General features: G+C 33.4%; 4 protein-coding genes across 6 annotated transcripts; 2 read left to right on the top strand and 2 right to left on the bottom strand.

The window, feature by feature from the left end:
* Positions 1-359: 359 nt before the first annotated feature.
* LOC115707612 (senescence/dehydration-associated protein At4g35985, chloroplastic-like) lies at positions 360-9,199 on the bottom strand. The gene is made up of 5 exons (XM_030635625.2): positions 7,088-9,199; positions 6,209-6,333; positions 5,920-6,086; positions 759-843; positions 360-663 (listed from the first exon to the last, which is right to left on the bottom strand). Exons 1-5 carry the CDS (start codon positions 7,682-7,684, stop codon positions 510-512), a joined length of 1,128 nt encoding a protein of 375 aa, XP_030491485.2. The 5' UTR covers positions 7,685-9,199; the 3' UTR covers positions 360-509.
* On the top strand, positions 2,005-2,583 carry LOC133033680 (uncharacterized). Its single transcript, XM_061108710.1, has 2 exons — positions 2,005-2,310; positions 2,493-2,583. The coding sequence occupies exons 1-2, from the start codon at positions 2,031-2,033 to the stop codon at positions 2,531-2,533; spliced, it is 321 nt and encodes a 106-aa protein (XP_060964693.1). The 5' UTR covers positions 2,005-2,030; the 3' UTR covers positions 2,534-2,583.
* Positions 9,200-9,502: 303 nt separating the features above from the next.
* Positions 9,503-11,135, top strand: LOC115705558 (cytochrome B5-like protein). Of its 2 annotated transcripts, none has more exons than XM_061108709.1 (6): positions 9,503-9,793; positions 10,089-10,204; positions 10,279-10,319; positions 10,551-10,628; positions 10,740-10,806; positions 10,923-11,135. In XM_061108709.1, the coding sequence occupies exons 2-6, from the start codon at positions 10,126-10,128 to the stop codon at positions 10,952-10,954; spliced, it is 297 nt and encodes a 98-aa protein (XP_060964692.1). In that variant the 5' UTR covers positions 9,503-9,793; positions 10,089-10,125; the 3' UTR covers positions 10,955-11,135. The 2 variants fall into 2 exon arrangements, with proteins under 2 accessions (XP_060964692.1, XP_030488779.2); XM_030632919.2 differs by having other exon boundaries at positions 9,524-9,793; positions 10,715-10,806.
* A 286-nt stretch (positions 11,136-11,421) lies between these two features.
* LOC115705557 (uncharacterized) lies at positions 11,422-17,673 on the bottom strand. Of its 2 annotated transcripts, XM_030632918.2 has the most exons (14): positions 17,178-17,673; positions 16,242-16,297; positions 15,939-16,113; positions 15,407-15,508; positions 15,150-15,221; positions 14,722-14,838; positions 14,510-14,587; positions 13,932-13,994; positions 13,756-13,852; positions 13,566-13,644; positions 13,285-13,496; positions 12,411-12,556; positions 12,022-12,144; positions 11,422-11,884 (listed from the first exon to the last, which is right to left on the bottom strand). In XM_030632918.2, exons 1-14 carry the CDS (start codon positions 17,262-17,264, stop codon positions 11,732-11,734), a joined length of 1,560 nt encoding a protein of 519 aa, XP_030488778.1. In that variant the 5' UTR covers positions 17,265-17,673; the 3' UTR covers positions 11,422-11,731. The 2 variants fall into 2 exon arrangements, with proteins under 2 accessions (XP_030488778.1, XP_060964691.1); XM_061108708.1 differs by lacking the exon at positions 15,939-16,113 and having other exon boundaries at positions 17,178-17,318.
* Positions 17,674-22,836: the final 5,163 nt, after the last annotated feature.

The raw sequence follows: 22,836 nt of genomic DNA on the forward strand, positions 1-22,836 counted from the left end.
TGAAAAAAAAAAAAATGCAGTGTGCTACAGTGCACTGCATATATGCCGTGTACTGTATCACAAACGGCAATATGCAGCCGTAGATGCCGTGTCCTTGGAGAAAATCTCACACTAAATATAGTGTTTTGATGGCTCCTTGGAGAAGCCCTTAGAAACTAAATTTGAGAGATTTTCAACTGCTCACCCAAATAAGGCCAGCCCTTTAGTTTTTACTATTCATTACCTTATTTTTTTCCTTATTCAATTTCAAAGTGTTAATAGAGTCTGAATAATAATTTATCCTAATCCGTGCTGAAACTTTCACAAGTTAAAATATAAAATTATACCTCTAAGTATATAAAATATAAATATTGTATATCGTTTATAAGTATATAAGCTTCTCCTTATCCTCTTTGTAATTTGAATTTCACAATACATATTACACAATAGAAGACTTTCATGTTATGTTCACATGGAACAATTTACACTTCACAATCGAAATTAAAGTTTAATAAATTAATTTTGTCTTATTATTTTTTTGCAGCATTCTTCAACACTCCAGTGGAGACAGATGAAGCTGGATTAAGGGCTTTTCTTATTTTGATGATATTCCAAGCAGTATTACCCAAATGACCAACAGTTGCTAGAGCATCTGCAGTATTTTCCCCTGCCTCATCTCCGTACCTGAGTTTTCAATTATCAAACTTTTTATTAGTTATTGCAATGCAATAAAGCTCTTCACTTTACTCACTCGTAATTAACTTCATTTCTTTACTGACCTCTTCTTGACCTCTCTTGAAGCAGCAGTGGAAGTGGCCAAAAGAGCTTGCTTTTCTGCTACTTCAACCGCATCTAACACCTTATCTGTTGATTATTTTTCAGTATATGATGCAATATGTGATAACCAAGACAGTTAATTCTGTTAGTTTTGGTACTGTTACATTAGTTAGTTAGTTGTTAGCAACTTGTTTATTTTCTCTGCACTTTACCTTTTCTGTTTTCTTAACAGAAATCTGTTATGTAATTGTACCATTCTTGTGTTCTATAAATAAAGTGTAAATCCTCATTATTGAGGTAAGAATTACAAAGCAATCCTTTGTGTTAATTCTCTCTCTCTCTGTTTCTCTCTGTTCTCTCAATCTTCATGGTATCAGAGCCATTGACCTCTGTCAATGGCGTCTTCTGGTGACAACTCGTCCCCAGCTGGTGTCTCCGATCCTGGTGCAAACCCCTCTGCAACGGCAGCTCAGTCCTGGAATCCGTTTTCTCACTCACTCACTTCCTCTTTAACCATCAAACTCGATCGCACAAACTTCTTAGCATGGAAATCACAGGTTCTTCCCACTGTGATTGGCCATGAGCTTGATGAGATCCTTCTCACTGATCACTCTCCCCCACGGTTTCTTCTCAATAATGCTCCAAATCCTGCTTATCAACAATGGCGCAAGAAAGATCAACTTCTTCTTTCTTGGCTCAGATCTTCAATGACCGAAGGGATTCTTGGCACTGTGGCAAGTTTTACTAGCTCCAATGGTGTGTGGAAAGCCCTGGAACAAAAATTTTCTAGCCAATCCAAGGCTCGATTACTACAACTAAAGAGTCAATTATCCAATCTGCACAAAGGTAACCAATCAATTTCAGATTATGTTGACAAAATTAAAATTCTGTGTGATTCTCTTGCTGTTGCGGGTCATCCTATATCTGATATTGACTTGGTTCTTCATCTTCTAAATGGTCTTGGACCTGAGTATGACTCGGTGGTCTCTGGCATCACCTCTCGGAGTGATACTTTCTCTCTTGAGGAGGTACAAGCCCTTCTCATGTCCCATGAAACAAGGCTTGAGCGCCACACGACTATGATGGATCTCTCAACAAAGATGGCTGCTAATCTTACTTTTGGGTCAAGAACTGGTGGATACAGATCTCACACCAATAACACTTATGGTCGAGGCTCTTCTACAGACTCATCTTCCAGATTTCCTCCCAAGAATCATCACCCATCTCAGTACACCAGATCTCAAAACCCAAATCGCCCTTTGTGTCAAGTCTGCATGCGTTATGGCCACACAGCTCCAACTTGCCACTACAGGTTCGATAAGAACTGGATTACTCCCAAATCTGTAGTTGGCAACCCACCTCCACAAGCTCATCTCACAGAACAGGTTCTTGAATATGACCCTACTGCCTTTGTGGCACAAACCATCCCTGATTTTGGTGATGATCAAGGTTGGTATGTTGATACTGGTGCAACACATCACATCTCCTACAATGAAGCTCCCCTTGACTCATCTACTCCCTATTCTGGCCAAGAAACTGTAGCCGTGGGTGATGGTAAGAAACTTATCATCTCTCACATTGGTAAAGCTTTCATTCCCTCAAAAACTTCCTCTTCTTTGCATCTTAATTCTGTCTTACATGTCCCTTCCATTACTAAAAATTTAGTTAGTGTTTCTAAGCTTACTAATGACAATCATGTCTTTCTTGAATTCCATAAAACGTGTTGTTTTGTTAAGGACAAGCAAACGGGAGCAGTTCTTGTCAAAGGGACACTTAAAGATGGGCTTTATCTTCTTGGAGATGATGGCTCGAACCTGTCAAGCACTTCCATTCAATGTCAGCTTGTAGAATCTAGTTGCTCTTTTGATTCTAAACACTGTCTCTGTCAATATTGTAATACATATGGTTCTCTAAATCCTTGTAATTCTTCTCATATCAATAAAGATCCTGATTCTTGTTCTTGCTTTCAAAATCCTGCTGCTGTGTATAATTCAAAATTATCTACTGATGTTAATTTGTGGCACTCCAAACTGGGTCATCCCTCACCCTCTGTCCTTACTAAAATCTTGAGTCAAGCAAATGTTCCTCATTCCCTCAAAGGATTGCAATTTTGCAATGCCTGTCAGCAGGGAAAAAGCCATAGATTACCCTTCCCTCTGTCTACTACTCGAGCAAATCAACCTCTTGCCCTTATCCATACTGATGTATGGGGGCCTTCTCACCTTGCATCTAAGGACAATTACAAGTATTACATTGTCTTTGTTGATGACTTCAGCAGGTTCTCTTGGGTCTTTCCAATGTCTGTCAAGTCTCAATCTTTTGAGATTTTTATTCACTTCAAAAGCTTAGTGGAAAAACAATTTAATTTGCCCATTAAAAAGGTTCAGGCTGATGGTGGGGGTGAATATCGAGCTTTTGAAAGATTCTTAAGAGATCAGGGGATCTGGTTTCAACACTCATGCCCTCATACTCATGAGCAAAATGGAAGAGTAGAAAGGAAACATAGACATATCACTGAAACAGGTCTCACTCTCTTAGCCAAATCTGGTCTTGACATGTCTTATTGGTGGCATGCTTTTCAGTGTGCAGCCTATTCTATCAACAGAATGCCTACTCCAGTTCTTAATAATCTCAGTCCTTATGAGTGTCTATTTCAGCAAGCCCCTGATTACAATATTCTCAAAGTGTTTGGCTGTGCATGTTTTCCCCACTTAAGACCCTACAATCACTATAAACTTGACTACAGATCTGAGGAATGTATTTTCCTAGGTTATTCACCTAAACACAAAGGTTATCTCTGTGAGAACAAAGCTGGGAGAATGTTTATAGCAAGGAATGTCATTTTTAATGAACATAGCTTCCCTGCATTTCAACATCAATGTTCATCTCAGGTAATTTCTGAACCTACTACATTTCCTACTGCTACTTTTGCTACTAATATGGCTGCTGGTGTAACTAATTCATCTGTTCTTCTTGATTCGGCCTCACCATCCACATCCCTTGCGAATCATGATGCCACTGAGTCCATCGAGAACTCTCCACCTGCTGCTGTACCTCATGACTCAGAGAATTCTTCCTCACCTTCTCTACCAGCATCGGTATCATTTCCTACTGAGAATCCTACACCAGCAATCAGTGATGCTCCCTTATCTGTTGTGCCTGTCCCTACCACAACAGGTCCTGTAAGGACACATTCAATGGTTACACGATCTCAAAGAGGAATTTATAAACCGAAAGCTTATTTGGCCACCAAACACAGATTGCCTGAGTCACTGCTACCTACAGAGCCAAAGACCCTTAAATCTGCTCTCAAACATCCAGGTTGGTTTGCATCCATGAACAATGAATTTAGAGCTCTCACTTCTCAAGGGACTTGGACACTTGTTCCCTATGAGCCTCATATGCATCTCATAGGCAACAAATGGGTCCATAGAGTCAAGCTTAATGCTAATGGCACCTTGGACAGATTAAAGTCAAGGCTTGTAGCAAAAGGGTATCTTCAAAAACCAGGAATTGATTTCGAAGATACCTTTAGCCCTGTTGTGAAACCAGTTACTGTGAGATTAGTTCTCACTTTGGCAGTCTCTTATCAATGGGAAATTCGACAGCTCGATGTGGCAAATGCTTTCCTAAATGGAGCTCTTCAAGAGACTGTATATATGCATCAACCACCCGGTTTTGAGGATCCTTCTAAACCTCTTCATGTATGCAAACTTAATAAGGCATTGTATGGCCTTAAACAGGCTCCTCGGGCATGGAACGAGAAACTGAAGTCAACCCTTTTTGCTTGGGGATTTAGTGCTTCAAAAGCCGATACTTCTCTCTTCATTCATGGTACTGGTTCCACATTTATTGTTTTGTTGGTCTATGTGGATGACATCCTTGTCACGGGTCCTAATCCAACATTGGTTCAAAAACTTATCACTGATCTTAACTCTGCATTTTCTTTAAAAGATTTGGGGCCTCTGCATTACTTCTTAGGTGTTGAAGTCTACAGAAACAGTGATGGTTTATACTTGTCTCAAACCAAGTATATTACCGATTTACTCACTAGAGTTCATCTTGAGGGAGCCAAAAGCTGTGCAAGTCCAACTTCTTCAGCTCAGAAACTATCTCTTCATGAAGGGTCTCCATTTGAAGATGTTACTCTCTATCGCAGCACTCTAGGTTCTCTCCAATACTTAACACTCACAAGACCAGATGTAGCATACATCATTAATAAATTGTCCCAGTTTATTCATGCCCCTACCACCGTGCACTGGGAAGCATGTAAACGCCTTCTCAGGTACTTGAAAGGAACAATTTCTGATGGTGTTCTGCTCAAACCAGTTCCTCGAATGTCCCTTGTAGCATACTCGGATGCAGATTGGGCCAGCTGCATAGATGACAGGAAATCTACTGGGGGTTATGCTGTTTTTCTAGGCTCTAATCTCCTCTCTTGGTCTGCTAAAAAGCAGCAGGTTGTCGCTCGGTCGTCAACTGAATCTGAATTTCGTGCTTTGGCAAACACAGCAGCTGAGATTAAATGGCTTTGCTCATTGTTTACTGAACTACAGATCACTCCAGTTGACATTCCCATTATCTGGGTCGACAATCAAGGAGCAGCATCCCTAGCTGCTAATCCTATTTTCCATGCTCGATGTAAACACATTGAGATTGACCAACATTTTGTTCGTGATCAACTCCTAAACAAAGAACTGGAAGTGAGATATGTGCCTACTATTGACCAAGTTGCTGACATTTTTACTAAAAGTCTTCCCAAGGATCGGTTTCAGTACCTAAAATCCAAACTCAAAGTGGTTACTACCCCCTTTCGTTTGAGGGGGGATGATAACCAAGACAGTTAATTCTGTTAGTTTTGGTACTGTTACATTAGTTAGTTAGTTGTTAGCAACTTGTTTATTTTCTCTGCACTTTACCTTTTCTGTTTTCTTAACAGAAATCTGTTATGTAATTGTACCATTCTTGTGTTCTATAAATAAAGTGTAAATCCTCATTATTGAGGTAAGAATTACAAAGCAATCCTTTGTGTTAATTCTCTCTCTCTCTGTTTCTCTCTGTTCTCTCAATCTTCAATATGCACCACTCTTTTAGTGTGCAAATTAAGTATGTAAGACAGTTATAGACCAATTGGTCTAATATGTATTGAAGAAGAAAACTTACTAACTGCATCAAGTGAAGCCAATAGGACCTGTCCCGGAGCAGTGGCAATGAATTTTTCCCCAGCTTTAGATTTGAACATGGGTGCCATAACTGATCCAGTGGCTATACCAACTCCATCCAGCATTGTTTTGCTTAATGCCTCTGTCATCTTTGACATCTTTTTCACTCTGTTAACAACAATGCATTCAGTACTTAATCTTCACCTCAAACTAAAAGTATTTCAACCCACTATGACATGTAAGCTAATATTTGTTTGATGATAAGACAGTATATGATTGAAATTACGTACCGTTTCAAGGCACCACCTTTGTTGATGTTCTCATTTTCTTTCTTTCTAACACCACTTTTCACCTCAACTCCATTATAATTATTGTTATTATTATTAGCTTGAATCATTTCCCCTCCCTTCAGTACCTGTTTATTTATTCCCCTTCACTTATTTCAGATAGACTATCCAAAATTATGGGAAGAAAATGTTTTGATAAATAATCAAAAATAAATAAATTTATTATAATAAGAAAAAAAAAATTAATATTTTTATGTATAATTTTTTATATATATAAAAATACGGATTATATTATATTATTTACACATTATTTACTTGTTTTATATTTATATATTTTTTAAGCTAACTAAAAATGTAGTTATAAAAAATAAGAAAATAAAAGCAAATAAAATAAAATTTGCAAAAATATTAAAAAAAAATTATAAAATAAATAATGGCGAGACCCTTTTATATTTTAATTTTTATAAATTAACTTCTTTTATTTTGTTATCTTTTCGTGGCAAAATCTTTTAAGCTTAATGTCCTTTGTAAATTTGAAGCGTGACTCAAATATTATTGTTAAATATTAATTGAATAACTACTTTGTATACAAGTGTACACGTAAAAGTAAACTTTTGAAATTAATACAATAATAATCTAATTGGTATTAAACCATAAATTATTTTGACAAAAAAATAAATGAAAAGATTAAGTGTAAAATTTCAAAACATGAATTTCACAGCAAATAAGCCAATATATATATATACAATTTATATATATATTTATATTTATATATATTATTTTAGACCTTTGTAAATTAAAAAGAAAAAGTATACTATATAGAAGTGGAAGAAGTTTGTATAGAAAAGTTGTATAGGTGAAAAGAGAGTGAGGGTGTGTGACCTGATTGGCATAAGCATCGGTCAACATAAAAATGCCTTTGACAATATGACCAGTCCCTCCAGCAATTGCCTTAGCCAAAAAGTTATTGTAGTTTTCAACTCTCGGAGCAAACTCCTTCCAATCAACCTCACCTTTACTTTGAGCAGTGGTCGAGTCTGAAAAGCACGAATTATTCTTCAATAAAGAGTCGAGAGTGGCCAGATACCCCCGGTGGTGCTCACAAAACGAGACCCCGTAGCTTAGAGGAGGTTCATCTTCAGTCATGGGCAAGGAGAAGAGATAGTTGAGAGAATCCAGCTTCAGAACGGGCTCATCTTTGGTCAATGGCCAAGTAAGGTTGTTTCCGACACTTACTATGATGGCCAGACAGAGGTCTTGGTCTGAGATTCTGGTGAGCTTGAAGTCTCCATTGGCCAGCTCCAGAGCTTCCCCTGCTTCCACCAAATGAACTCTGCATACTGGAATTTGAAGCAGGACTTCGTGTCTAATGTTTTTGGGTATTTCTGGGTTGTTGTAATAACCGTTTTGATCAGTACGAGCTCCTTTCATGGCGGATGATGATGGGGTTTTGGAGCTGCGAAAACTGAAGCATCCCATTCTTTTCTGTTGTCGTTTTTCTTTTCCTTGCAGATTATGTTATTGTGAAGGAAAGAAAGAGAGAGAGAGAGAGAGAGAGAGAGAGAGATGAGATTGGATAAGAACTGATTCTGTTGTTTAAAAAGAGTTAATATTATTATTCGATTCGTATTGGTATTGGTATTGGTAAGGAAGAATCTATAAATAAAGGAAAGTGGAATTATGTGACTTTGAGTGGAAGAAAGAAAGGAAGAGAAAACTTATGAGGGAGTATTTATGAATTGTATTGTATTATATATTATAGGTCGGTTGAAATTAAATGGAGGAGTTTGGGTGATTGCAAATGTATGTGTTCTTCATCTCATAGGCTTTTTCAGCCAGAATTTTATCTTTCATCTTCAAAGAATACAGGAATGTTTCCTATTACTTTATTTTCAAAATAATATATATGTTTCTTCATTAATCATTCTTTAAACTCTATTTTCATTTTACAATAATTTTTTAATGCCGAAAATTCTGTATGAGACTAGTGCAAAAAGAGCTGAAATTTTTGTTACAAAATTATATGTAATTAATTATAAGTGATTATGAATTTCAATATAAATTTTGTAATACTGAGAACCTACACGAGTACAAAAGACATTAAACTAGAATATGTTTTTAATAAATCATGCAACACAGCAATCAATTAAAATAATACCATATAATTTAATTGAGACATCTCTAATGAACACCATAAGAATTATAATTAGTTTAATGAATTAAATAATTGGTACACTTAATTTTCAAATTTTGACAAAAAACTAAAAATAAAATCAAAAGAAAAAAAATTACAGCATTACAGATAAACTAAAAAGCACTTATATTCAGTTTTATCTACCGCTCAGAAGACACAACAGTAAAAAATATTGCGGCATGTTCATTCAACATCGTAGCTTGAGCACCAAATTATTGTACAAAGTACGTAACTGCACTACTAATAATCCATTCAATAACAGAGAACTTGTTATTTTCAACTACTAATAGCAATTTGATGACAACAACAAAAAAAACTAACAATAAAACTATGTCACACAGATACGACTAAAACACTCAAAATTATGTCACAGAGACAACACCAAAACATCTAAAATCATGTCACAGAGACAACACCAAAACATCTAAAATCATGTCACAGAGACAAGACTAATCACAATAACATAAATTGAATCGCAATAGTAAAACACAACCCCAACCAAGTCGTATTTATGTCCAAAGAACATCGGCGGGCCTGTCAAAAAAGACAATCACCTTCTATAAATATAAATTTATACATTAAAACGTTTAATATTTAGGGTAGAATAAGTTAGAATATTTTTAAGGGAAATTACCCCATATACTATATTTTTAACTTTCTTTCAAATTTACGGTTTGGGTTTCTAAAGTGGTTGCAGCGCTAGTTGCAATAGGGGTTTCTATACAATTTTTTGTTACAATTTAAGTTGCGGCGCTAGTTGCAATAGAGATTTCCATGTAGAATTCTGTAAAAATACAAAAAAAAACTGATTTGAAGTGTAAAAATAAGAAAGCATCAATTTTTAATTGAAAATAGCCGAAAAGAAAATAAAAAAGGATATAATTTTATTAGAAAAATGTATAAACATGGATAGATATATATTATAAACCAAATTCAATATTTTAATTATCCCAATGCGAAAATGAAGATAATAGAATAAATATAAAATAAACACTTACTTTTAAAATAAAAATGATACAGTTCAATGCTTGAGTATAACTAAATCTAGTTTTATAAATTGCTAAACAAAACAAGCTTCAAAGTTTCATTATTGTATCTATGGAAAAATATTGAATAGTTCTTTTGATAAATTCTAATGATAAAATAAAATGAAAATAATGGATCTAGTATTTTTAATTAAAAAAATAAGTTGTTAGTTTTCAATAAATATGAAACAAGTGTATACAAATCGACCCATCCTATTTTCATAGCAAAGCCCAAACCCATGTATTTTGATTCGACTTTACTTTGTCATCGTTTCATTCGCTCCGCTTCCCTTCTCGGATCCGAAAGTTTAAACTTTCAGTTACTTTCGCCGGAAAAGTCAGAGCCCTTTGCTCAAATCAAATCTACAGGTCTCTCTCTCTCTCTTTATTTATGTCATTTGCAGCTTGGATATAAAAATCTAATGGCTTCAAAAGCCTAGCAACTAAACTAATTCACATTTCACTCGTCCATTAATCATTGCTACATATTCATTAAGCTAAGATTTACTTTAATGCTACAAAAGTGGGAAGTAAATTTAAGAGCTTTTGCATTGCTCGCCCATAATATAATGCCAGTGTTTTTCACTCCTTCCTTTTAGTTATTTTCTTTTACAATCCATTTTTCTTATCCCTTCTTGTTCAATTTTTGGGTTGTTTGAATCAGAGTATAAAGTACAAGCAAGAAAGGCTGAGATTGAGATATGTGGATACCTGTATTAGCAGTGCTCGTGTCTATCTTGTTGGGAACTTTTATTTTAGTCTCTCGAGATTCAAAATCTGGTAACTGTTTTTCTAATTACAATAATACCTGAAATCTGGTGAGAATCTGATTAATTATGTTAAAATGGGCACAGGTCGTAGGAAAGATGATCATTCAATCGCTAAACATGACAAGGTAATTCTAATTTTTAGTAAATACTTTCTTATAGATTTACTATACTTCTGTTGTTGTTGTGCTTAAACGAATATACTTCTAAATCCTATTTTTCCTTTTTCTTTTTCATAAATAAAAAATCAGAAAAAGTGTTTTTGATTCTTTTCTTATAGTTGATGGAAGGAGCTTTTCTGAACTAGTCATGTGTTTGGTTAAGTATTTATGTATTTGGGGTGGACATTTTTTTAATAGGGATCCAATGTCTACAGCAAAGCTGAAATATCTTTGCATAATAAAAGAACAGATTGTTGGATCATTATCAAAGACAAGGTTAATTTATTTTATTTTATTTTCTTCTTTTTGTCTCTAAATGAACCTTTAGCTTACATTTAATTGTCTTATATATTTATGTATAGGTGTATGATGTTACTTCTTATGTAGAAGAACACCCTGGTGGGGATGCCATTCTTGCACATGCTGGAGATGATTCAACTGAAGGCTTTTATGGGTAAATTTTTATTTATTCATTTATTTGGTATGGAATGGGTAATCTATTTATTCATTATCTTTTTTTGTTCATCTCACCTAATTTGGCTTTTAATTGCTTTCATTCTCAATGACCAGGCCTCAACATGCAACTCGAGTTTTCGACATGATTGACGACTTCTACATAGGAAATTTGGAGCTGTAATTACACTCTGTTTGTCAAAAAAGAAAAAATTTGAGACCTGAATAATACAACTTTCTAGTTCTAGTTATTCGGTCTTGCAGCTGTACCTTTCGTAACTCTTGTTGTGGTTCATTTGCCTTTAATTCCAAATGCCCCTCTATTTTTAATTTGATGACTTTGTTGATTTTAGTTGGTTAGTCTCACTCCATGTTTTTGGTGAAGCCAGTATAAAGATTCAGGATAACAGCACAACCGAAAAATTGGATGGATTCATCGTGTTTCAGAACTAAATATTGCAATGCACCAAGATCATCAAAACTAAGCTCTTAAAAAGGCTGTCATGCGAGTTTCTATACTAAAAAATATGAAAAATATTTTTCTTTATTATTTTTTTTTTTTTTGTAATAACAATAAAATGGTCGTACGAGACAATATAGAGAACAGGGAAGCACATTTTTAATGTCTTCGTTGAATTTTCACTATACGACTCTACAAATTACAGGGGGAAATCATTGTGAATTACAAATCAGCCCAGACAATGGGGTTGATGCAGAAGAAAGGAATGGATTTAAGGGGATTAAAAAATGGAAGTTAAAAAAAAAAAACAAAAACAAAAAAGGACTTCTAAAGCAACTCCTATGAATCAATAACCAAATATGCCAAACAATACAACCCCAATAAATTATCTTCTAATATAGCTACCCATACCAGAAACTTAAAAGTGGGCAGAAATTATCACAAAATGCTCTACAAAGTCATTTTTCTAGCTATCGAACTTCTTAGGCTGATGCCATTGTGCCAAACTTCTGGCCAAAGAACCGATGAACGATACTTTTGTTTGAGCTCCTTTCTTCCCATATAAATGCTTACCTCCCAGATCTGTATATTTTGGACCACTATCTCTGCTTCTTTCAATCTGCAGCGTATTCAGAAAAGAGCCACAAGAATGGCAATTTAATTTCATTTGCTCCATTATATGATCTGCTATATGCATAAATACATATATATCTATAATGCACGAAGTAACACTTAAAAATTTTAAATCTGACATACCTTGCTTATCTTTCCATCCTTTAAGTGGTACCGAATACCAGACCAATTGATTGACTGAGTGAAATGAGAACGGAACGCAGAGATTGGGTATAAGAAGTTATCCACCACCATAGCAATGAAGACCTGCCGAATCCATAACCAGTTTATCACATTAGTATGAGGACCTTTATGTGGTAAAGGCCTTTGCAAATATTTCTCTACCACTAAACTCAATTATCATAATGTAAGAATTTTGACTTGAATTCGGGCCAACTTTTACATGTTTATTTATTTCAAAGTAAAAAGTGACAATTCAATCCTCCATTCAAGTCAGAATGGAGCATATTACATACAGCAACTATAAAAGTGAACACAGTTATTTTGCATGAATGGAAGCAAGAGAATCTTACAAGGCCCCAATTGTAAGAGGCAAGCGAGAGTCGAGGTGCCTCGGGAGATAACATGTTGCATAGTTGAACTTCAATCCTAGTCAAGTTCCACATTGAGAGAAGTTCTATAAGAGTGCATGTAGCTAGAATAGCTACCAGCCCCAGCCCTGAGAGAAGTAGTTTACGGCTGTAAGACTAAAGTGCCATTTTCAGGGAAAAAGTGAATTTTCTTTTAAAGACAAATGAACAGTAGTTTCATATCAAGATCTGATTCACAATGGCAGGCAATTGACCATAGATAAATGAACAAAGACCAATCACTAGAAGGTCATAGAGAGAAAAAGAATTATTAAACATGCCATAGTTTTCTTTTAGTTTTGCTGCAATATCTCAATAATACTGGTCAATAGTGTAACCAAATCTTACTTTTCTGACATGGGCGGAAGGGGATTCAAATTTGGAATTTCCTCTTTGTAAGAATAATAGTATCACTAGGCTATGCATGTGACCACCATACAACCAAAACTTACTCCAAACAAACCAAATAACAACTCATGAATAGAAAAGAGGGAAGGGGACCATCTTCACCCTTGAAAAACATTTCAATAAAAAAGGTTTGCCAGTAATATTTAAACATCCATTTTTGCACCAAAAAATAGTGAGCATCTAATCTATTTTAGCCAGTTCAAGACCTGGTAGGTCAGTGGTCTCAACTCTCAAGTGTTGAGCCTCCATAGAGAAGTAAGAAGAATAACATTACTCAGATCACGGCATTAATATAGAAATGAAATTAAAAAAGAATACATAGACTATCCTGCATCCCTATATTGATCCTGCATACCGATCAAATCTAATTATTATCAACATACTTGCAAGAGAAAGAAAGCATACTCACCACTAGAGGTGATGCCAGCTTCGTCAAATGTATAACCCTTAATGTAGATACGTAATGCTGCTGTGATGTGAATCATCGACATTATATATGGCATTACAAAACCCCAAGAAAGATAGCAGTGGACTGTAAACAGAGCCCGATTCATAAACCAATTAACACTTGACGTGTATGACTCTAATACAAATGTTTGCTTTCTCAAATAATTCCAGTACCTACAGAATAGTTACAATGTCAACATATAGTCAAGCACATTTGAGTTTAGAAAATGAAGCAATACAAACCTTCCAAAACTAAGATCACTAGCAAGGGGATGAGGGAAAACAGCAACGGGAGGTGATGTGATGAGCCTCTTATGAGCACCTGGAAAAGAATAGATGATACCAAAATACACAATTATTTAAATATCAATTTAATGTAACACTTATTTAAACAGCCTACAAGAATTGTGAAATAAACTAATCAGTATTCTACCAGCTATAGCAGCCAGAGTCATATCGTCAGAATAACCACCATCTCTAAGTCCTGATACCACACCATAGCGATCTTGTCTAAAGTCATCAGCATGCATCTGCAAATAATGTGAGAGAATTAGAAATATATATTTTAATCTTCTGCAAGCAGTAAATTAGAAAGTTGCAGCTACTTGCCATCATGCACCCTCCCCATAGAAAGAACGTCCTCCCGCCAGTAGCAAAGCCCATCGAACAAGGCTGTAAATAGAAGAACAAAAGCTCCAAGATATTAGTGGATTTATCGCCAACAGTCTAAAGATAAAGAAGAAGAAATGGAAACAAGTGATATTTTTATAATTTAAACACACAACTACCACAACTAAAAGGGACAGATAGAAAATAAGAAGCTCAAACTACATATATTGATATGATAAACAAAATTATTTCATACTCTACTATATTATTTGAAAACATGTTAATGAGTGGTGCTAGAAATACTATGAAAGTAACCAAGGATATTTTTTTCCATCAAAACTCACAATGGGAATCCACTTTTTCTTGGTTACTTTCATTATATGAATATTTAGGCATATACTACAATTATGACGATGTGCTGCTTATACCATCATTGTTTTGCACTTATTATAACTGCTAGATTGGAGATAACAAGGTATGATACTACTACAAAATTATCTTTGTTATATAAAAAACATGCAGTTCTTTAAATATATCAAATGAAATTTGGGCAAAAAAACGTGGTAAATGGTCTATACCATATGATACTCATATATGCAGTAACTGCCTAAACTTCCTGAAGGTAAATCAAGAGGGTAGCCAGTTTGAATGAATATCTGCACATCATTGACACAGGAGTTATGATCAATTGCAGTTAAAAGATAAATTCATATCATAGGTCAAAACAGAAAGATGCATGTGTAATATCTCAGTATGCAATCAAGAATTTGAAAGTTGCTGGCACAATTACCTCAGGATTTTTTACCATCTCAGCAGTCAAGGCTCCAATTGATCCCGGATGAAGCCTAACATCGTCATCCAAAAACAACACATACTTGCTGTCTTTATGCATTTTCTCTACTCCAACCTAAATTATAGTTCATTTTAGTATTCCTTTACTAACATAAAGAGGCAGTAGAGAATACATAGCTACACCTAACAAGTTTAGAGTTAGACAAATAAAGGAAGTGCTGTACCCAAACTCCATATGTTATTATATGTTCATGTATTGTTTGAATTCTAAATGCATTCCTATCCACTAATCTATTCTGCGTCCTATGATATAGAGAAAGACAATTCTACTCCATCGTCATGAAGAGATATCTCGCTATTATCTGAAAACCAAAAGTTCTTGTGAAAGCAAAAGACATGCAACAACTTGTTTAATTTGATATGTACCAACTGATTGTGAATTTTCTGACTGCAGGTTGTTGAATGGCCAGCCACAATAATCTTTGCATCAACCTCATCCTGTGCAGATCAAACATAGATAAGAGTCAGACAGAGTAAACATGCTAAAGATTATCAGGCAAGATTTCTGATTCTCTTTTAACAATAATACATAATGAGAAAGCCATATATGAATTTAATCATAATACTCTGTGACTTTTCTGAAATGCAGAATTGAAAAAGGATCGAGTGAAATTATTGTGCACCTTATAGTCTTCAATTAATCGAGATACAGCATGGTAAGCAGGGTCATCTGTACTTTCCACGATGAAAAGAAATTCCAGAGGACCACCATAGAGAGATGTAATCTGCAGACATGAATGAACCAGGTCCAGAATAACATCAGAACTAAAGACAAATATTAAATCTTTTCCGTTGGAGCATAATATTTAAACACGTGACAAGCTAGCAAAAGGAACTCAGATGACTTGTATTTTATCCTAATACAGTCTATTAAAATTAATAACAAATTTGAGGTGCTGATGAAAAGTTATATAACAGGCTGAAATAAACACACACAACGATTTCACTTTTTATAACAAAGAAAAAAAATAAAAAAAATAACATATAGGCAAATGCATCTTTCAAACAAATCATAGCTGGCTTTTAGATCAATTATAACAACGAAAATCACAACAAAACCAGCTCCCCAAACCAACCCCAATAATAAATAAAAGGGATAGCAGAATAGGTTAGCACATTTCTGGCTTTTGGGAGAAAAAGATGCATCAACCTCACCTGACTTCTCCAATTATGTAAATTGTGTTCCCCAAACCCCTTTAAGGGCATAACAACTGTCACACTAGGTAGCTTGATCTGACTAAAGTGGTCAAGTTCATTAATATCATGACAAAGAAATGCAAAGCTATTCCCAGTTTGCATACTATCCTTCAATCGCTTGATCTCTCTATTCCTGTAATTTAGAGAAGGGAAAATGATGAACATATCTCAAACAGCAACAGACATGAAACAATGAACAAGTGCCACCTCCAATGCAGTTAGACTCATTTCTGAAACAAAGCAAGTAATTAAACCAAATACCTGACATAAGCAGCACAAGCCCACCCAAGAGCAAGAATCAAGCAGATTAAACATCCCTGCAGCAGAACAAAGACTTTAGCACTGAAAATCTGAAATGAACTCTTATCTGATAACGTCACGATGATTTTAATGCTAAAACAAGACGCATATAGAGAAAGTACACAAAGCTACTGCATTTCCAGCTGTCCCTCCATAATAGCGAAAGATCACCGGATTAATACTTATATCTACAGAGCTATTTTTACTAATAAATTGCAAAATCCAACATTTACTACAATATTACCAGGAAACTACCTAAACAAAGAAATTTGACCTGTATTATGCTATAAAGTTCGGATTTTTACCCAATTTCAAGTAAAGGTTGAAAATTAATGAATAAACAAAATCTCGGCAATTCAAATGCTCATAGATGGTTTTCTACCTGAGGATAATGCACTAACTAATCCAGATTACAGGCTGAACTATCTTAATATGATCACTACAAAATAAAATTGATCTCTCTGACAAACATCATTTTTTGAACAAATACAGAAGAAGAAGCCAATTTTTTCTTCTTCTTTGATATAAATAGGCCACCATATGGGAAAACTAAAATATTCAACGGAAGCTCTAAGTTCTAGGAGGAATATGATATAATAATAAATTTAGTTGAAAAAAAAAAGTAGCTGATGCTCAGTAAGGCAAAGAGAAAAACAAGAAAAGGAAAATAGCTTTAAATTTTGAATTGAAGAACCGAGGGGGGGAAAGGGAATAAAAAAATTTATATTCAAACAATCGGCTAATTCGAAAGAGTATATCATAAAACACCACGCTATGGAATATTCATCCTCGAATCTTTCTCGGAAAACAAACAGACATGGATCTAAAACAGACGAGAAAGTTGAAAGGCATAAAATAAAAAATAAAAAAACGAGTGTAAGGAGTAAAAAGCAAAACCTGGATCTGGACGAAAATAGCAAGAGGGCTACAAAATGCTCCGGTGAGGTAAAACAGTAAGGAATCAATAGGATCCATTGCAGACATTGTGTCTGCTCCAGCCGTTCAATCTCTCAGACTCAATAAGTCCTCCGTTCGTGTGTCTATAAAAATCGAAAGAAGAAAGAAGAAAAGAAGCCCTAGTTTTCTTTGAGAAAGTGTATAAACATTTTCTCAGATCGCCATAGACAAAACGAGAGAGAAAGGAAAAGAAAAGAGGGCACAAATGAGAGAGCGCGTAATTTTATATTTAGAAGAAGAAGAAAAGAAAGAAAGGTATTGGGGGTGTGTAATTGACCATACAAATCACATTTATTTTATTTTTAATTAAATTTAGAAAGAGAGAAAATTTAAGATATAGAGAAAGAGAGGCCGTTAGATGAGTGTTTGAGGTTGTTATTTTAAGGTATACAACGACATATGTTATAGATAGATAAACAGAGTAGAGAATAGAGATGCCATGGTAGACATATAGAAGAGAAAAAAAGGCTGAAGAGGGAAGCACGTGAGGTGGCACGTGCTAATTGGGTCCTTCCCTTTTCTCCCACCTCAGCTCTCACGATTGTGAAAAAGGAAGATGCTAACTTTATGATTCGAATATTATTCTTTTATTATTATAAATATTTATTGTTTTTATTTTATAATTTTATTACAGTTAGTTATATTATTTTTTGTTATTAAATATCAATTAAATTAATTAAGTGCTAGTTAACAAATATATAATTATATATTATTTTAATTTATTTAATATATAATTTAATAATATGTGATTATTGTTATAAAATAATATAAAATAGATGAGAAGAAAGAAGTAGAAGATGAAGAGAGAAAGAGAAAGAGAATTTTTGAGTTGTTTATTCCAATGGGTGAACCCATATTTATACAAATACAAGAGTCATATATTAGGAAACTAAGAAAAAGGAAAACTAAAAAAAAGAGGAATGTTGATTACAATTAATGGTAAAAGATTTGGACATCCACATAATTATTAATATTTATAACACTCCCCCTTGGATGTCCATAATAACTGCCTTATTAAAAATCTTGCTGAAAACTTGATCAAAGGAAAAAGAGTATAGTGTAAACTAACTTCCCCTCATTTAGGCATTTGTGAAGATCTTCTGATCGACGAATTTCGATCTTGTCTGCCATCTTCTCAAATGTTGATGTTGGTAATAACTTTGTGAATAAGTTTACAAGATTGACACTTGATTGAATATGTTGAACACCAATATGCGTTTTCTTGAAGCGTATAAAGAAGAATTTGGTGAAATGTGTTCTAACTCTATCTCCTTCAATGTACCCTCCTTTAAGTTGAGCGATGCAAGCAGTATTATCTTCATAGAGAACTGCTTGGGTTGATACTTCTTTATTTAGTGCAATCCATATGTTTCCCGAATATGCTACGTCAATGATCTCACTCACACACATTTTCTACTTGCTTCATAAAATGCAAGTATGTTAACATGATTTAAAGTTGCCTCTTTAAAAACCTTGTCAGAAAAATCCAGTGGGACAAAATCTGAGCTAAGGAAAAAAGAGTACAATATATATTTCATATTCATAACTATTTGCAAGTTGCCTCGTTAAAAACCTTGCCAGGAAAACCCAGTGGGACAAAACCTGAACTAAGGGAAAAAGAGTGCAGCATAAATATGTCTCTCCCTCATGCACATATGATCCATAATTCTTTTGGTGATAATAGATCTCATAAGATTATTGTTATCACTTTTAAAATATCACCATATATAATCTTTGATCATATATTTTCTATAACTCTTCCAGAGTATGTATGGACTTCTAAATTATAGATGAGGGGTTCGTGGAACATTAGTCTTTATCCAACTAATTGTATCATTCATGTGTATACACAACTTTGTTCATACGAAAATTTAAAATTTCAAGTAGATATGAACATAACACATGAATGGTACTATAAATTTTCATTTGTGACAATGATGGTACTCCAAGACCATATATTTGTTCCATCTTGTTGTATGATCTTAATTTCCATATCAAAAGATCATATATCTATAATTCTTGATACATATGAAGTACTTCAGGACTTCAATACTAATGAACAAACTTTATACATTAATATTTCTCGAAATACAAAAAAAATAAAAGTTTGTTCTTCAATTAATCAAAAACTCTTCAAGAGTCTATCACAACGTATAATTTACGAATTTATATTGCATAGACAACCATAGGTATTTTTCAAATAATAATTTACTTACATGTCTTTATTTCATACAAAGATCTTTGTCATATAGTGCGCACGACTTTGAATTTATATCACTTAAGACATGTATTAAATTCTTCTAGAATTTTTAGATAAGACTTATTTCAAATTCTCACTATATTAGGAGTTCCAAATAAATAACCTTTTGTTGCAACATTTATGTGACGCTTATAAATCATCATAAAATATATTCCAGGCTATAATCAAATCATGATTATATTTTCACAATATTTAAGCCTTACTTCAATCAATCTCATGTCTATGCAAACTTTGTACAACAATTCATTATGTACAAATACATATATACAAATTTCTCATTAGAAATATTTATTTGCACACCCTACAGGTCTTACTTCACTTTATGTGAGTAAATTTGCTTGGATTGCGTCATAATATTTTGGCCAAAAACAAAATGTATGTCGATGATTCTCGACAAATCTAACACCATAATCCTTGTTATCTCATGTTAGTTTATTGCATATGCACACATTCAATATTTATTGTCGACAAAAATTTCAATAAATGATAATTTCATCCCATATTGACATAACTTATAGAGATCTCTTTAAATTACATATTTTTCAAATATGTTTATCATTTATAGGTACCTATATAGAATCACTTCAGGGATTCAATTATGATCAAATGTGTTATGTCTAACTTCTCTTGGGAGTCTCTTCTAGAGTACCGTTTTCATCACGGTTATCATTTTTAAATCATCAATACTTTATAACATTAAGGTATCTTCATGAGTACCTCTAGATTTAACAATTTCAGGACAAATCAAATGAACATTTACTAATAATTTCTATATTGTTCATTTACGCTTCAGGCGTTTTCAACTCATTCTATCTCAACTTTGAATAATATTGATTTGCAGTTGGTATATATCATTTTGAACTATATTGTTCTTATATACTTTGTGCAAGGATCATTTTCAAAAATTATTATCGATCCCAACTGCTTCTCTCCCCCTGATCGAGAGAATTTTTAAAAATTGTGATATCTAATAATATTAATATACCTGTAGGGATTTCAGTATATCACAATGCATCAATATTTATTTAAACTCATATATACTATATGACATTGAAATTCAGGTTCAATAAACTTTAGTTTCAAGTTCAATCCTTATGAACTTAATTCATTTCTAAGAATGAGTCATACATGTATAATTAGAAATACATAAATTTACACATTTTGTAAATGCATGATCATATAATCTTATCACATCGATAAGAAACTATGCAATAAAAATCTAATAATGGCTCAAGACTGTTAAAGAAATATAATTTGAATATTTTCTATGTGCAAATATATGCACATTTTGAGCCTTATAAATTAACAATGAGAAGAATCTTCTGGTTCTTCAACAAAATTTAGTCAAATCCTTTGACAATTTATCGCATATGAATGATCATGTCAAAATAATTCAATTCATGAACTTCAGGTTCACATATACACTCTTCAGGAGTCACTATTATGTTTATCAAACTTTATATTTCTTCAGGAATCACTATCATCAATTCAATGATGTGTATAATTTAAAAGATACATGACAACTTCATCATGTTATTGTAATGGTCAAATAGATATAACCATAATATATCATTCATTTTTCCTGGTATCTTTTTAACAAGTCGTCTAATTTATTAATAGACTATTCATCAGTCTAATTATCATGACTTGATATATTATATATTTAAATGTACAACCAGTACATATAATAAGTTATTTCTTATCACTTTTATAACTAGATAAAAGTTATACATCTAGGTACATACAAATATATTTTACTACTCCAAGTAGCAATTGTATGTAAGACTTCTTCAGGAAGCTTTATCACTTTGATTATATTGGATCACTAACAAATGTTAGTAAGTTATATATTCACTTTTGGGAATATGCAAACTGAATTATATAGAAACTATATATATACATATCATGTACCAACAATAGTTTGAAACTATTGATTTCAAGAAATAATAAAATATGTATATATTAATTTACTTTTGGCATTGCCAATATATGTGAAATCTATATTTTTTGAAATAGAATTTCATGTCTATTCATTCTCTTTAGGAAATGATATTTAAATATTCTAAATGTACAATAAGTTTGTACAATTCACATTCTATTCAATAATCAAATATACTTTTATCTTGATTATAAGTGTGTCCGTACTACAGGTACGCGACTACTATTATTCAATTTCACACATGATATATAGATTTTATACACTTATATTGTGTGTGGTATCTCATCTTTTGGTTGTTTCCACTTTCTTCTGGAAATATTTGAGTAGTAAATAATGTCATCGATTATTTAAAATCATTACATTCACTTTGGGGAATGACGTTGAACAAGTAGAACATTATTATAAATTTCTTAAAAATTTATTACTTGTTCATCCATAAAAATATAAGAAATTATTCAGCAATTTTTGCATAATCTCCAAGATGTATGCAAAATTTGATCTTTAACATGCAATAATTTCCAACATTGCAAGTAATAAAAATGTATAGTAACATGACTAATACAAACAATCTTTAAAAGTAGTTGAATTCAATTCGTATCATTCTCTGCAGGGAATGATGAACAATAAATACATGTCTCATGTATTTAAATAACATTAGTCATGCTCACTGTTATTCTTATACTTTGATGTTTCAATGCAATTTTCTTAACATTCTTTTTAGGTATTCTAAACCCACTAAAAGATTGCATCAATAATAATCATTTTTAATGATTTTTTAGATGTATTCACATAAATATAATTTTTTTTTTTGACAAATATAAAACATTTACTTCAGGAAATGTTTGTCAAAATCTATATCGATATTAGATTACTTTTCATTGTCCTCAAAGAATACAAGAACATATATATAAATATGTATTCATCTATTTCATTATATATCCATCAACTATATAATGAATATTACGTTTGCATAATCTTCAGGATATATGCAAGATTTTATTGAGGACGCATAATCATCAGGATATATGCAATATTTTATCGAAGATGCATAATCTTCAGGATATATGCAATATTTTATCGATGATGCATAATCTTTAAGATATATGCAATATTTTATCGAGGATACATAATCTTCAGGATATATGTATAATTTATATAGATTTTCTCTATTGTTGCTCCAAAATTCGCCCAAAATACGTGGACCAGTCGAGAGGGGACACGTGGATCAGATAACTTGGAAAGATTTGCTAAGTCTTTTTATGCCACCAGGAAGCGCTATTAGCATGGGTCCCGGAGGAGACACCCGGAGTACAAGGTACTCCAGGAAGCTAGTATGGCATGAAGGCTCTCCGGGATGTGTCAGGTCTCTCCCGGGAAATCAAGTCGCATTTAATGCTGCA

Source organism: Cannabis sativa, chromosome 1, assembly GCF_029168945.1.
Source record: "Cannabis sativa cultivar Pink pepper isolate KNU-18-1 chromosome 1, ASM2916894v1, whole genome shotgun sequence".
NCBI lineage: Eukaryota > Viridiplantae > Streptophyta > Magnoliopsida > Rosales > Cannabaceae > Cannabis > Cannabis sativa.